The 16687-nt window shown below is 41.6% G+C and overlaps 1 protein-coding gene across 1 annotated transcript in view; it reads right to left on the bottom strand.

Moving 5' to 3' along the window:
- The window catches only part of POLR2B (RNA polymerase II subunit B), a 19464-nt gene extending 2777 nt beyond the window's left edge, over positions 1–16687 (bottom strand). The window contains exons 1-22 of the mRNA XM_068137336.1: positions 16575–16687; positions 16218–16290; positions 14326–14476; positions 12368–12480; positions 11880–12099; positions 10866–11024; positions 8994–9158; positions 8269–8465; positions 7483–7602; positions 7080–7266; positions 5812–5955; positions 5402–5541; positions 5174–5285; positions 4246–4400; positions 3854–4052; positions 3588–3756; positions 3068–3164; positions 1684–1778; positions 1160–1410; positions 984–1073; positions 604–711; positions 43–156 (exon numbers count right to left, since the gene is read on the bottom strand). Of these exons, the coding sequence (XP_067993437.1) occupies positions 43–156; positions 604–711; positions 984–1073; positions 1160–1410; positions 1684–1778; positions 3068–3164; positions 3588–3756; positions 3854–4052; positions 4246–4400; positions 5174–5285; positions 5402–5541; positions 5812–5955; positions 7080–7266; positions 7483–7602; positions 8269–8465; positions 8994–9158; positions 10866–11024; positions 11880–12099; positions 12368–12480; positions 14326–14476; positions 16218–16290; positions 16575–16593 (3078 nt within the window). The 5' untranslated portion in view covers positions 16594–16687. The remainder of the gene's footprint in view (positions 1–42; positions 157–603; positions 712–983; positions 1074–1159; positions 1411–1683; positions 1779–3067; positions 3165–3587; positions 3757–3853; positions 4053–4245; positions 4401–5173; positions 5286–5401; positions 5542–5811; positions 5956–7079; positions 7267–7482; positions 7603–8268; positions 8466–8993; positions 9159–10865; positions 11025–11879; positions 12100–12367; positions 12481–14325; positions 14477–16217; positions 16291–16574) is intronic.

The raw sequence follows: 16687 nt of genomic DNA, 5'->3' as shown, positions 1-16687 counted from the left end.
GTGTATTAAAAACACTAGAGTGAATTGACACTTTGATTGTACCTCATTTCCTCTTAGATGATAGCCGTAATCTGATAGAAGGTTGGAAATCTTCTGCACATTGACAGCATCATTAAAAGGTGTAGCATCACCGATTTCTCCCTTGTTTGCAGACACCTGCAGGGAACAGGTTTGCCAAAGTTTGTCAGATTCCTAAAGGACTGGGCAGGTAACACTAAACTGTTTCAATTTTAACTCCTAATGCCAGAACTTGAGATTCCATGCCCAAGATACCACCATCACTTGATTTGTTTAACAGCTACATGATGTTTAGCTAGATTTTAGGAAACACACAGTATTGACAGTTTTGCTACTCCTTTTCCTAGGGCACTGGAAACTTCTGAAATAAAAGCAACCGAGTACACTGTAGTCTGACAAAATTCACAGGATGGTAGGTCTTCCTCAAGAAACCTGCTTTTACTATTAAGTAACTGGAGAACGACCCTGATTTTTCAGTAGATTAATGCCTATCATGGAGCAGTATCTTTACAAAGAAAGAAAGAAACCCCAAACAAGCCATTTTCATTCATATTGCTCAGACATGCAGCACAAGATTGTTCTTACCTTCCCCTGAAGGCACTCAATCAAGTGACCAATGGTCATGCGGGAAGGGATGGCGTGAGGGTTAATAATTATATCAGGTGTGATGCCTTCACAGGTGAAGGGCATATCCTAGAACAAAGAGACAGTCAGTCAGTACTTCCCAGAATATCAGCTTTAAGAAAAAGCGTTGCATGGATTCAAATTGTATCTTTGAAAGCATTTCAAAGGCACTGAAGTACCACGTAAGAAGCAGCTGTGTCCCTTTCTAATAATATTTTAGCTAAATTTAAGTCAATCTATTGTACCTGAGTAGGCATTCCACAGAAAACTCACTTAAGGCAGTTGCAATGCTACAAAGATCAGAGATAAAATGTTAAGAAGGAAAAAGAATTAAACCCTACCTCTTGCCTGTACTGGATACCACAGGTTCCTTTCTGACCATGTCTGCTGGCAAATTTATCTCCAATTTGTGGGATTCTTACAGAGCGTACCTGCAAGCCATAGTAAATAATTTAATTGGTAACTTAGATACAGAACAAAAGCAGTAACAGCAGAAAGCACAGACATCAGTGCTCACCCTGATCTTGCAGAACTTGTATCCTTCCTGGTTAAGGGTTACCATGACCTGATCTACAATACCAGTCTCACTAGTTCGCAGGAAAGTGCTGCAGTCTCTCTTTGTGAAACGTCTGTTCGTGCTCTCCAGTTCGTCTTCGTTTTCTGGCAGCGTTACTGTTTTGCCAATGATGACATCATCTCCAGACACACGTACTCCAGGTGCTATCAAACCATCATCATCAAGTTTGTCATAGATTGCATGTCTCATACCTTGGGGAAAATGAAAGAAAGGAGAAAAGTAGACTCCAATTTTTGAACATATTGACGTTGGAAGTTCACCAAGTATGCTTGCAGCTTCAGACTGCTGCTAAAACGTTTAAAGATAAATTTATGCAAAAATCTCACGTGATGTATTTTGCTATTAATACAGACACTGCTGCTGTATGGCCCCAAAAAAAGAATGAATCAGTTCAGCAACATTAACAACCTTGTCCACAAACACTTCATTCAATAACTCAGTCTGCATACACTCCTCTGTCTCACCTTGGCAAGTTTCACGTGTAGGCTTTTCAAAAACTTCCTCTTGGTCATATCCTTTTTTGGACTCTTGCTCTTTGTAGGAGCGATAGAACACAGATCTGAAACAAAGTTACAAAGCTTTCTCCAGTGAAACCAGCATAATTTTTCCTCATCTGTACCTCTCGATTTCACTATATCCACCCTTTTATCATATACTATAGCTACAGCTACTTATGACAACCAAACCAAGTAACTGTTGGTATGTGACATAATCTTTCTTCTAAAGTCTTGACCAGCTGACCATCACTGCCAAGAGGAACCCAAAACAAAACAGCCAACCAAAAGAGTTTGAAATAGCATTTTGATGCTCATTTTTCAGATACTGCTGAAGTACCTATAGATAACATGCTAATTTTTATGAATTACAAAGACCTTTGGATGTGCTTGGCATCTCACAAGTAGTTACTTTTCATAAAGGTTATTCACATCAGCAGCATTCTCATATTGCTATTCTCCTTCCTCCTGCCATTTTGTGAACATTTTTAGGCTTCTGCTGCCACACTGCAGTGTCACACTCAGTACAACTGAGCTGTAGTGGAAAACTTCTGATTTATATAGGCTTCTTTCTGGGACTTCAGAGGGTTTTGTTTGCTACCTCAGATGGCAGCACACCAAAGCCACAGTAGATACACAGTATCTACATGTAATTGTGCCTATGTGCACAGGAGGTTCCATAAAAGCTTCACAGGAGTCGTAAGTCCAACAGTCTTGTAACTATTCTTCATGGCAAGGCAGTAGATCCAAGAAACCATGCACACACTTCTTGGGCTCAACTTGGACAAAAGAAAATGAACAAAACTGAACCCCCCTGACCAGCTATACAGCTAACCACAGCCAGCTAAAAACCATAATGCACAAAGTCACATCAGTTGCCAGTTGTCCCAGCAGTTCATGCCAACCCTCGCTGTTAGGAGCTCTCATGCTAATAAAGACAAGACCGTATTACAAAACTGCAGTATTGTCATTAAGGAGTTCATATAACTGGCAAGAATTGTATGCAACAGCAGAGAGTCCAAATATTTTTTCACATAGCCATCATATAAAGAACAGTAAACATAGTGAAGACCCAAATGAAGAAGCTGGGAAGACAGAGTGGGAAGTCAGGTTACACAAAGGCTCATCCTCTGTGTTTAGACACAGGTAGACATTAACCATTTCTAGTGTGCTGCTTCCTTCACCCTTGTTTAAAAACAAGTTTGAAAAAAGCAAATTGCTTCTCAGGGTGCAAAGATTTGGAGAATGGTGTTTTCAGGCCTAAGATAAACTTCCCTTGACCCTCTGCACAACTCAGTAGATTTTATTTTCCCCCTAATCAATTAAAAAAAAAATAAAATAGGTACAGTCTTACCTGAAAAAGCCTCTGTCAACAGCAGAACGGTTCATGATGACAGAGTCTTCCTGATTATAGCCTGTGTATGATGCAATGGCTACAATGGAGTTGATACCTACAATACATAGGGCAAATGGTTGGAAAGGATGCTCACATACTATACAGGCCGTTTTTAACTCAAAACAACTTGTATTCTCTACCCTTTCTGAAATAAAATCTCCACCCACAAAAGCCATGCAGTATCAGCAAATGCAGCTTTGGGTAGGAAGGAGTCAAGACTGACCCCTTGTGAATAACCTAGCAAATACCAATACAGAAAAATGCATCTGTCCAGTTAGATTTTAGCAGACTATATGGATAAAGCACTTTCAAATGCAACAAACAATAGCAACATGTTTTTGTGGTCCAGCTACAAGTCAGCATTTATCCCACAATTAATTTTTAAATTACATACATTTGCTGAACAGTCAGATATTCTACACACAGCATTTGCAGTTCAGCAGTACTTGTACCTTATACACAGTAACTGACAACACACCTGCTGGTAACTCTCTAAATCGCAAGTACTCCATGGAGCGTGTCGTTACCAGGGGCTTCTGAGGGTAATACAACACATGTGCCAGTGTATCCATACGGACGTGGAAGTTGGTGATGTAAACTCCCATAGCCTGCTTACCCATAGCAGACTGGTAAGTGTTCCTGGGAGACTAGACAGAGAAGGAAAGACCAGTAGATATGAACATTAAGGTCTACACGTTCACCAGTGGTGTTTCTAAAGAAGGATGTAAGAAGTGATGCACTGACCTGGTTGTGATCAGGGAAAGGAATAATAGATGCACATACTCCCAGGATCATAGATGGGTGAATCTCACAGTGTGTGTAGGTTGAACAATATGCCACACCTTTCTCTTGCAAGTCATCTGGAGTCATTGCCAGCATCACAGTCTCTTCTTCCAGTGTATCAATGTACTCTACTACACCACTGGCCACGAGATCCTGCCAACTGAATAACCAATGTCTGAAATACTCAACTAACACATAAAATGAGTCTGTTCAGCAGTAACAGGAAAAAGGACTTAATTAAACTACCAGGCAGAGAAACCATCATGCTTTAAACATTTCTTTGTCCAATCTGAGTTGCAGCTTCCAAGATGGGAAATAAACACACTCAGATGAATGTCAGAAACCTAGCTCACCTGTAGTTGTTATACTCTCTTTCCTTCAGTTGGTCAATATGCCTTTTCTTCAACAGCAACTTCTGTTTTTCCACAATTAAAAGGGGTCGACAAATTCTGCCTGCATCAGTATAGATGCGGATTTCTCGCTCACGAATATCTCTGATCATTGAGACCTGTACAAGAAACCAGCACCCAGGGAGTACAAAGTCAGCCCAGAACCAGAATTACCAAAGCAAAACAGGATAACAAGTGCCTTAAAGGAAACACCTTACAGATGCTATAGGTAGCACAGGACAAGCATTAACACTCATACAAACAGAAGCATTTAAAGAGACTATTTCCAGAGTGGTCCTCTTTAAAAAAAACAAACCCACCATCACCAACAGAAACCACAACCAAACAACAAACACACACCATCAAACAAACAAAAAAGCAAAAAGCACCAAACTCCCCCCAAAAAAACCCAAAGAAACAAGCAATTAGAAGTCTGTTCAGAAAGAGACTTGCAAAGAATGTTACTTGGAGCTTGCAAAGTAGTATCAAGGAGGCTCAGGGGTGACCTCCTTGCCCTCTACAACTACCTGAAAGGTGGCTGTAGCCAGGAAGGGGTTGGTCTCTTCTCCCAGGCAACCAGCACCAGAACAAGGGGACACAGTCCCAAGCTGCGCCAGGGGAGGTGTAGACTCGAGGTGAGGAGAAAGTTCTTCACCGAGCAAGTCATTTGTCATTGGAATGTGCTGCCCAGGGAGGTGGTGGAGTCACCATCCCTGGAGGCGTTCAAGAGGAGACTGGACATGGCACTTGGTGCCACGGTCTAGTCATGAGGTCTGTGGTGACAGGTTGGACTCGATGATCCTCGAGGTCTCTTCCAACCTTAGTTATACTGTGATACTGTATTACCCTCTCTCCTCCAAAGGCACCCTAATTCTAGATACAAAATTTGTACCTCTGACACAATGATGTCCATCTGACGACGGAGCTTCCTTAGGGTATTCATGAGCTGCTCTGGGTCTTTGTGTATTCCTACCCAGCAGCCATTAACAAAAATCTTGGTAGCACTAGAAAGAGGGAAAGAAACAAATAAATGAAAAAAAATCCCACAACAAACGCAACCCAAACCCTTGTTTGAACTGGTCTGAACTGAATCTGTTTGAACAGGTCCATTTGCACATACTCAGCTATTGCTGCCGGAGATATTTCTTCCAGGTTTTCCATACTCCACTCTTCCAAGAATTCCAAAATTGGGGATGGCTGAGACCCCACAGAAATGTAAGCCATCAGAGCCAAGTTCTTCACAAGCCCGACTGCATGACCCTAGGAGAAACACAGTTAACTTGCATTTCCAGATTGAAAGACTCCCCCAAGAAGATCCAAGAACTTCAAGTCCTCCATGAATGAGATGTCAAACATGCTTATGACTACTTCATTTCTACCATTCAACTACAGAGGTAGCCATAAAGCTAAATATTCATGTCAGCATTTAAAAAAATAAATATGCAAGTGATCATCACAAATGTCATGGTTATTAAGAAAGAGGCAGATGAAAGCAGCTAGACACGAATAAGCAAATACTCCTTTTATTACCTCTGGGGTCTCAGCAGGGCAAACCATTCCCCACAGAGTGTTGTGCAGCTGCCTGGGCTTTGCTAGTTTGCCATCTCGACCAATTGGAGAATTCAGGCGTCTCAGATGGGAAAGCGTAGATGCAAAAGTCAGGCGGTTTAACACCTGCAGGTGGTAAGGAATCCAGTGAGTCAAAGCTTCCTAAGTGTGCTGTTGACAGGCATCATGATACATTACCACAAAGGATCAACGCCCTCTAGAAATGAACTGATTTTTGTTAGAGAATTACACTGTTTACCCTGAAAATCTCAAGCTCCTAATCATTACTGTGATGGTACAAGTTTCCAGACCACACTTATACCATGGCACAGCCCAGCATAAACATCCAAGCAGGGAGGTGGTTTTGTACTATAGCTTATTTTGATCAGGTAACTAGAGTGAATGATACTTGTAAAAATATTTTCTAAGATGCACTTTCACCCAGATGGTTTGCTAGTATAATGACACAGAGGTATTTTTAAACTGAGTTTGAAAAGCTAAGATGACTTCGTTGCTAGGAGCACTCAGCATTCACCATCTTTTCAGTCTGCTCAAAGAGTCTCAAAAATTTAAGAACATTTACAGTCTGAGATGTGATTTTTTTTTTTAAAAAGCAAACAAGCCCATCACACACATACACCAAAACCACTCCATCCAGAGACAGCTACCACCTTTGTTCCATTCCAAACTTTGCTTTCCCCAAATTACAGTCTCATCAGGGCTCCAGACAAGAAGATGAACCAGCATTTAAAGTATGACTCCTGTTTCCACCCTTGAGAAACAGGCTTAACTCAGCACTGCTCTGGGCTAATAAAGTCAGTGCTGCTCATTATTAGCTGTAGATTAGATAACTCTTATCTCTCAAGGTGTCACTCAAGTTTCTTTAACCACCTGTGAAAGACTGAAAGTAATTGAAAGAAGGAAATCCATTCCCCACTAAAGATTCCTTGGGACTGGGACTTGACCAGACACACAAGCATATGTTCTAACACAAAGCCTTTACAAGAGTTAGGCCAACTCTTTAGCAGTGAACACAACAGCTAAAACCAAAACCAAACAACAAAAAACTCCCCAAACCCCACATCAGACTCAACTATTTGGATCTTCATCTGTTTCAGCTAAGGAAATTTCCTTTTAAAAATGGCTGTTTAACAAGCAACATGCACAGCTCCCTAGCAATGTTAAACTCTTCCCCAATACAGTTTTACTCTAATGTAAACCTGACAAATGGCCTTGCTCAGCTATTGTACCTGAGATACTCCTGCTCTGGCCTGATGAGCTTTCTTCTGGTCACCCCAGTTTCCAGTTGCCAATGAATACTTCAAACCGTCTGAAATAATTCTTGTTTTAATTGCCAGTTCCAAGTTGAAATCCTTCCCTCTGTCAATAAACTTCTGAGCATATATTCTCACTTCCTTCAGCAAATTCTTAAACATTCTGTAGAAGAAGATGCCAAGAAACATGCTTCAATAGTGTGCTACCAATTCAGCCTTTACTATTTGGAAAAAGCATCACTCACCTCCTGAAAAGATACAGGCTGTGTGGCCCAAGACTGGCTATCAGATGCAACCAAAAAGCCTGACATTCACAAGCACAGAGTTGGCAATGCTTCTGCCATTAATTATCTCTGAAGAAAATGTATATTATAGTTACCCTCTGAACAGGAAAGCTAGCAGTGGCCCAGCAAGATCCAGTCTTTTGTTGCCATAATGATCTCTGTCATCAAGCTCTCTTCTTCCCAGTGCTGCCAGCAACAATCTGTGAACCATATACCTAAGCAAATAAGACAGTTTGTGTTTTAAATTGACAGCAGACATTCACAAGAAGGATTGCATGCTATCATAGATACATCAGTGAGCTGTTTCCTGAAGGCTGTCCATTCTAAATCATTTTGGTGTCCTTAGAAGTGAATGACTTCATCAATTCAGGCAACTACAGAGAAAAATTAATATTTGTATCATAATGGCAATGTGTCGCCTGCCACATGTCTGTCCTGTATTGTAACATGGGCAACATTTAAGCACATAGAATCCAGTGTAAAATGGTATGTCTCCTGATGCTACAGTTCATTTGCATACCAAGAAGCAGTGGTAAAAAGGCTGTGCTAATTAAAGTGTGGGTATATGTTACACACAGCTTATCAGTAGTTATCTGTGCATTAGTTATCCACCTCTCTATGCTGTCCAGGCAGCACAAAGATTAATTTGTCACTATAATCACAACTAACTTGAGATTCAGAATGTCAGAGGCTTGTTTTGTTTCAATTTTTTTCCCTATTTTATCCACATTTGCCCTTTCTCAGCTATGAAAATACAACAGTGCCCTAAAGTTAAAACCAAAGTTCTGGTCAGTGCTTTCTTCCAACTTTATACAAATATGTGAATAAAAATCTATATTTAGGGTCCATCTGCAGATGTGTGACAGAAAATACTGACATACCCTAGAAAATAGGCCTTCTTGGTTTCACAGAAGTCACTGACACCGACATGTGGGAGCATTTCTTTCTGCAAGACTTCTTTAGCATATTTGATTCTCTTTTCTTTGGTGACACCTGGCTTTGCGCCTCTCGATCCAATGAAGTTTAGAGCAACATTCTGCTCCTGAATGACAAACGCTTCATCCAGAGAAGGTTTGACCTAAGGCACAAAACACAGCAAAATCCTATAGCATCCGAGGCCTGTTGGGGCTGAAGAAAGCTACACAGTAATTTGCTAATGATTCTTTTCAGGAACTGCTAATTACTGATTCAGTTCTGGCTTTACTGTAATAGCTTTTTCAAGAGCAGTAGAAAACAGTAATGGAGCACACAGGAAGGACACTAAAAATAGTTAAGACTTCAGAAAATCGTTCTGATTCAAGTACATTCTAGGCCTGTTGCTGTTTCAGGTATACACTGGGATTTTACAATTGAAGTCAATGACAGCAGGATAAGACCCTACCTCTCCAAACACTTATCAACCCTTTGAAATTTCCATTGCACTTTGTCACTTTAAACAGTCATTACAATAGGTTTGGGCAGAGAACTTTCAATATTTCTAACAGACAACCCACAAAACAATAAAGTAATAAATTACCACTAGAAAATGAAACTTTGAAGAATGATTAACCACACCTACACATTACCAAATGCCAAGGCAGAAAATAACTTATTTAACATGTATTACCATTTCCATCATTTCTGGATCTTCAAAATCATATATAATGTGCTCCAAGATGTCCCTGTCAGACACAAAGCCTAGTGCACGAAAGACAATGATGATGGGGACTTCCTGTTTGATATATGGTAAAGTTGCTACGATGCGCTGACCAATAGCACTCTTCTTTGCACCCTGAAAAGGTAGGGAAAAACGTGTATTAAATGATCTTGCCTTTAAAACAAAGTACCTCTCTGGATGTGGATGATACAGTGTAAGTAGGTTTGCTCAAGCATTACAGGAAACCATGACTTCTTTGCAGGCCATATAAGGAGTTACTTCGAAACCTTACTCCAGAAATTACTTTCTTATTTTAAAAACTTTTCTAACTTTAGAAGTCTGCAAAGCTTGGAAGGTCTTTGCTGATACAAAGGAATTTAAATAACAGTTTGTTCATCCATATGTGTGGTTTCTCTGCCTTTGTGTATTTGTAAAGAGCAATGTCATACATCTTCAGCTTTCCTTCTGTCAGCTTAAGCCCAGCTTTCCAATACACTGTATAAGACTCTCTATTCTTGCAGTTACTCAAGTAGCTGCTCCCTTGTCCCAGAAAGAAACAAACACTATGGGACAAAGAGAGACAACCATTTAAGCATGTCACAGGCATCAGGAGTGAGAGTGGTGTAAGGCTTCTAACTAAAGTTACTTTTGGAGCACATTTGGGAACAGTAAATGAGCACTGAGTGCAATGGTGAACAAGAACTGATACCTTCTGCTGTTATGAACAGCAGTTATTTTCTCTTAGAGATGTCACAGTTAGATATTACATATGAATTATTATGTGATCTGCAAAACACTAAACACTAGCTTGGCTGTCAGACAAGCTTGTGCTCCTATTCTTGCCCTTTGTCAAAAGTCAAGACACAGCTTGTTTGGATTTTATAAAAACTAATTCAGTGATTCTAAAATTACTTTTCAGTCTTGTCCTAAACCCTGACACAAACTGAGTCCTTGTTTCAATCCTCAAATTTTGGTCCCAGAGAAAACCATAATTTATGACATTTACATTTAACTTTATCTTCTTTAAAAGTTAGCATCAGAATAAATTTCTTCTCAAAATCCTGAAAGCAAGCAACATGGAGAGACAGGACAGTAACAAAACTCCTAGAACACCTTTTATGGTGTTCTATGTTTTATGGTGTTATGGTGACGAGAAGCTCAACATGAGCTCTCAGTGTACACTTGTGGCCCACAAAACCAATCAGATCCTGGGCTGCATAAAGAGAAGTGTGGCCAGCAGGTCAAGGGAGGTGATCCTCCCCCTCTACTCAGCTCTGGTGAGACCCCACCTGGAGTACTGCATCCAGTTCTGGAGCCCCTGTTACAAGAGGGATGTGGAGGTGCTGGAACGTGTCCAGAGAAGGGCCACGAGGATGAGCAGAGGGCTGGAGCACCTCTCCTATGAGGACAGACTGAAGGAGTTGGGGCTGTTCAGTCTGCAGAAGAGAAGGCTCCAAGGTGACCTCATTGTGGCCTTCCAGGATCTGAAGGGGGCCTACAGGAAGGCTGGGGAGGGACTTCTCAGGATATCAGGTAGTGATAGGACTAGGGGGAATGGAATGAAGCTGGAGAGATTCAGGCTGGAATTGAGGGGGAAGTTCTTCACCATGAGAGTGGTGAAGCCCTGGAATGGGTTGTCCTGGGAGGTGGTTGGGGCGCCGTCCCTGGGGGTGTTTAAGACCAGGCTGGACGAGGCTCTGGCCAGCCTGATCTAGTGTGGGGTGTCCCTGCCCATGGCAGGGGGGTTGGAACTAGATGATCCTTGTGGTCCCATCCAACCCTGACTGATACTATGATACTATGGTAAACCCCAGGGCAGGGGTCATTACTGCTTAGGCATACCTGCCCACCTCTGGCCAGCATGCTAACCCATATAGTACTTGTTGGTCGAGAGGAGTTTTCGAGACAAGATCTACACTCTCCTGTGTAGGCATATTTTGAATCTTTCTTTGCAAACACATACACTGTGTTTGTAGCCATTTTCTCTTGAGCAATCAGAACCTGTGTTAGAAACAAGAACATGAGTAAATAACTGACAAGTGTATGCTGAAAGTAACAATCAGTATATTCCTACTATCACTTCGGGGGTCTTAAGAGCATTGGATTATACTCTATACATTTTAAAAATATATTAAGCAAAACATACATCTAGTTAAGACAGAATAACCAAAAGAAAATACTCCAAGAACACTGTGTACTATGATGTACTTACTGCAGCTGCTAGCTGTGCTGAGACATTTCTGATAGCTTTAGGCACAGCACTGATAAAGAAAATATTTCAGTATCTGCCTCCAAGGCCAAAGCACTAACCAGGCATTTGAATCTAAGCACCATGATCAAAGCCAGATTTTTTTCTTATTTTCTTTTCCCAAGGAGAACAGTAGAATTCTGTTTCTTCTGCTACGTTTGCCTAGGCATCAGTTACAAAGAAGTGGCCATTCTGTTGGTGAGGCAAAAGCATGGAAAAGTCATGATTTGCTAAAGCTGAATCCACAGCAATGGAGGGAAGAATCTGTTCTTAGAACAAAATGCACCTATACAAACTGGAGGAGGCTCTGAGGGAAGAATTACTCATTTTAGAGTGTGTGCTGCTCTGCAGTGGAAAGGAAATGATCTATAGTACTTAGTGGCACTTAATGCAGAACAATTTATGAAATTCAAGAAGGGAAACATGCCTCAGGGAAGAAAGTCCTAACAGAGGACGAACGGCCCATCTTTCCACAAGATCACAAGCACCCCCACAGCAACTGGGATCCCCTAGAATAAAAGAGCTTAGGCTCCCAGCAAAACACAGGGAAACAAGTAACAGACATTTCGGTGTCTGTAAAGTTGCCTGTGCAAGACACAATCCCTTACCTTTTCTGACCCATTAATGATAAAGTAGCCACCAGGATCGAGCGGGCATTCATTCAGCTCACAAAGATCACGGTCGGTTAAGCCATTCAACAAGCAGTATGTTGAACGCAACATAATAGGAATTTTTCCTATGAAAGTTTTCTGATGCTGTGTTTGTAACTGATCCTCCCCTTCTTTAATAACTGTTTTGGTTATGTCCACGTACAAGGGAGCGGAATACCTATAAAATAAAACCACCATTGTGTTACCTGGCAATTATTACTCAAGGTTGCATAGAAAAATAATGAATGCAGTTAATTGAAGCACTCACTGGTAACGTTAAGCATTATTACCAAATCATTAATCATCATCTGATTTCACATCTAGACATCAAAATTTAAATAGAGCAGTATTAAATTTCCAAGGCACTACTAAGTTGAAAAACACTATCAACTAATAATGCAGAGCCAGCCTCCCCTTGTGTTCGCCCACTAAGAATTCATTCTTACGTAAGGTTTCTCAGTCTGGCTTCATTGGGCATCATAGGTGATGGTGCTCCATCTCTTTCCCAATGTGTAGGTTTGGAGAGATAGATTTGTTCAAACTTCAGCAGATACCGGGGCTGGAAAACAAGATATTTACCTGTAGTGGAAGAAACACCCACTTTGGTTGTTCAAGAGCAGCACTAGAGCTTAATACCCAATGATGCCACATGTCCTCAGCTCAAGATATGGAAACCATCCCTCTTCAGATGACTAGATCAAAAGCAAAATGGCTAAGGAAACTGATGAGTCCAAACCTTTGGTAAGAGAAGAACAAAGTGCCCAAATAGCTCTTCTGTAGGAAGAAGACCTAATGAACTCAAAATCTGCCAAGTTATGAATACAGTAACAAACAGAATATACCTTACACATGCCTATTTACATGTTTGTCTACAGAACTTTAGACAAAACTGCTAGTTTTATGATGCAAAAAGGGGAGTCTGCTTTAACACATGAGATAGCTGACACCTTGAAAAAGGTGCAAGTTTTTGTAAAGCTCTGCTCCCACACATAAGAAAAATACAACAGCTTTGGTTTAGTACCACAGAAATCCTTTCATGTATTACAGTGAAACAATCCTATTGCAACAAGACTTAGAGCCTTCACAGCACTTAAATCTGCATTTAAAATAAAGGAGTCAGGAGTCAGCATTTTAAAACAATACTCTTATCAAAGTGGAACTGTGCATCTGGTAAGGGGAATCAGACCTTGTAAGAAAATATGCAGCTACAGAGCAGTAACTTTAAGTGTTTCAGATGTGTGGTCTCCCAAGATGAGAAGGGGAAGGAGAAACAAAACTGTCAGGTTAGCCTGGTATCTTCAAATAAGGCAAGAGTTTGCCTGCAATTGACTCTGAAGGAAAAAGCAAGCTTCCTTTCTTCTCACATCTAGACCTATTCCTACAATTTAAACTTGGTAGGTAAGACTAAGAAAGTAAAATCTTTGATTTGAGAAAGTGAAATACTAGCTTTTGGGCAAAAAGAATTTATGTTTGCAATCCAAACCTTAACCACGTACACACATGTATATATGTGAACATACAGCAACTGCAGAACTGTGCAGCTAGAGAATACTATAATAATATAGAAAGAATAGCATTAAGGAAAATTACAGTGAGATAAATGCTTATGAAGCATTTGTCTAACAAAGAAACTAAAAGAAATCTGTTATTCTCTCTACAGGATAAGTGTTTGCCTGAAAAAAAATGCAAGGAAATTGTGAAAATTCAATGCTCAGGTATCCTAAAGCAGCTTTAAATCTCTGCAGAGAAGCAACAAGGTAGTAACTGATAGCAGGGGAACAGATCACAGCACGTGAGGCACAAGGATGAAAGCACAGAAGGTGCACACTCACTACAGAACAGCCGTCACACAGCACAGACTCCTTTGGAATATGGTGCCAACAGAAGGGGATGAGTAATGGTACCCTTTGAAAACCAGGACCTAACTTTGGCCAAAGAAAGCTAACAGAGAACTTTTCAGCCATAAACCTCTTGCCATAGTAGTTATTGAAAGTCAGTATCCCACCAATATATAGGTTGCTTTTGGCTGCCTGACTTGCTCTACTACGCCCCTGTCAGTGCAGTTTCATACAGTAAGCAACAACGTAATAAGCAGCAGCAAATTGTTCTTGGTCATTTCTCAACCCAATCAACAATTTAATGACCAGGAGAGAGTAGCTCTACAGGAGAGGGAAGTTTGGATAACAAAGTTCTTGCATGTTTTTCTAAGCCATATACTTGACTATCTGAAAACTTGGCCGCACACCTCATGAACTCCAAGTTCATACTTCTGGCCTATTGACTGCATGAGCAGTGTCAAAACTCAGATGTATTTCTGTCTCTTGAGAGGAGGGCTTAAAAAAAAACACCTAAAATGATTTTGCGTTATAAAAACACACCACTTCTGACGGGAGTCTCCACTTACCGGTTCCTCCACTTCTCCTGTGGCATGCTGAGCTTCAGCTTGCAAATCAATTGGTGGAGCATCTTCAACAATTCTCTGCACAGACATCTGAATAAACTCATCAAAAGAATCCAGCTGTTGCCTGACTAAACCCTTTTCATCAAAATAGGAACTAAACAAAAAAGAAAGTGTATTAGTGAATAAGAGATCTAAATTCACCTACTTCATACATCCACAAGCTTAAGATGTATTTATTACAAAACCTTCAAAAGCCTTAAAATACAGTACAGAATCATTCCCAAGGTGTAGGTTTCAAACACAAGCACTCAAAAATGCTAATTACTTCTCAGCATTTGAAGGCACAGGTACTACAAAGGGACAGACGTGTTGTCACCTCTCGTCTAAACTTTGTCTGTATGCACTGTCTACCTTAAATTACAATGGAAACACAACTGAAACCGCTGTGAAAATGGCTTCAGCTGAAGTTTTCAACAATGTATGCAAATCACTTTTGCTTTAACTTATTTTCCAAGCTGAAGTATACCAAGTGCATGCCTCAAAGTCAACGGTTCTCAGAACTTCTCCTAGCTTGGCTTCTCATTATTCCACATACAACAAGATTCTCAGCTTTGCTCACTCTCGAGATTTCCCCTAGCTTCTGCATTTCCTAATTTCAACCCAGAACAACCTAACTGATAAAAAATAAAATATTCCTAACTTTTAATGGTATAACCTAAACATGCCTGCTGCACAAGCTCCTGCCAGCAAGCTGCTTCACCCCATATTTCTACAGCCATCCAAGGAACCCACACTACCTCAGCTGCTGCCCCATTGCTGCCAAGGTCTCTAAAGAAAACTCTCAAGAACCTCCTCTACCAGTAACCTTGGGTTTCCCCAAGAAAGGGAACACATCCCTGGCTATCATATTGTTGTCATGGTGAATCTTGCCAGCAGAGAACTTTTCAGCCACAAACCTTTCTTGCCATCTTCCAGGAAGATGGAAAAGGAAAACCTGCATCACAGAGTGGTTGAGATTAGAGGGGACCTCTAGAGATCATTTTATCCTATAATCCAGATTAAACAGGGTCACCAAGAGCTGACAGCCTAAGATCATGGCAGGTGACATGTTGGGCTTGATGATCTCTGAGGTCTTTTCCAACCTTATCCATCCTATGTCCTGACATCCTTTGAATACTACCAAGGACAGAGACTCCATAACCTCTCCAGGCAAACTGTGCCAGCACTTGATCACCCTCACAGTAAAAACGTGTTTCTTCGTAGTAATTGAGGTGCAGCTTCAGTTACCATCCATTTGACCGAAGGCACTCTTCACTAGGCTGCAAAAGAAAGGACCTTCTTCTGCCTCCTAAGATTCTCAACTCTACTTTCCATCCAAATGGCCTGTGGGACCGACCACTCTCACAGATCTACTGTTCTGGTTGCAACTCCTGCTCTTGTCCACCAGTTATACCTATTTTCATTAGAGACACAAGTATCAAGAAAAACATTTTTTCACTTAGCTCCCCACAGCATCTCAGTCCTTAACAGTCACAAGAAACCCACATCCTGGACGTTTATGTCTTGCTAGAAAAACACTAATGTAGTGAAGCAGCTATGCAATGATTTCCTAACATCCAGTACCAGCTGTGAGAATACTGGGCAAGATCATGTGCTTGATATGGTATCACTTCTTACTTCACTCAAAAACAGTGTACCCCACTGGGGGTCAGTAAGGCTTCTAAAAGCCTCATGACAACCCTAGCGTTTCTGCTTAAAGCCCTCAAGCTTTAAACAATACATGTATTACAGCCAACCTTGAAGGCTCCCTCAGACACTGCTAGCATGAACTGGGTACCATTGTAAGGCCGAGGGCACATATGTTGAAGCGTTAAGAGCAAGCTTTTAGAAGTCACCTAATAACGATCCAGCAGGCTTCTTGCCACAAGTCGGGGGTGATTTCATCATCGTCTTCATCATATTGCATATCTGCCAGGAAAACACAACAGTTCAGACAGGCTCCAGCCACCTCAGTGTCCCCTCGTCGCCTGCTGAGGGGACGCCGGCACGCGGATAGTTGAGGGACAGCCTAGCACGACCCTTGACTCCCAAGGGCCGCAGGAGCCTGCGGGAGATCCCGCCGCGCCAGGCGCACCCCCACCCGCACCGCCGGTGCCGCCTTCTGCAGGCCCAGCGGCTCCCCTGCCCTCCCGCTCCCGGCTGAACCGACAAAAGGCCCAGCAAAAAACAGCCTGTAGCCGTGGCGTCTTCACCTTCGTCCGCGTCGTACATGATGGCGGAAGGAAGAGCCGCAAGCGGCGGCGACCGAGCAGGGGTCTATGAGGGTGAGGGAGCTCCGAGCACCCCAGAACGGCGGCGAGGCGAC

This window comes from Melanerpes formicivorus, unplaced genomic scaffold (genome assembly GCF_026170545.1).
Source record: "Melanerpes formicivorus ecotype bairdi unplaced genomic scaffold, bMelFor1.0.p_v2 SCAF_4, whole genome shotgun sequence".
Lineage (NCBI taxonomy): Eukaryota > Metazoa > Chordata > Aves > Piciformes > Picidae > Melanerpes > Melanerpes formicivorus.
The sequence above is the reverse complement of the archived record's forward strand: the minus strand, read 5'-3'. Positions and strand labels throughout refer to the sequence as shown.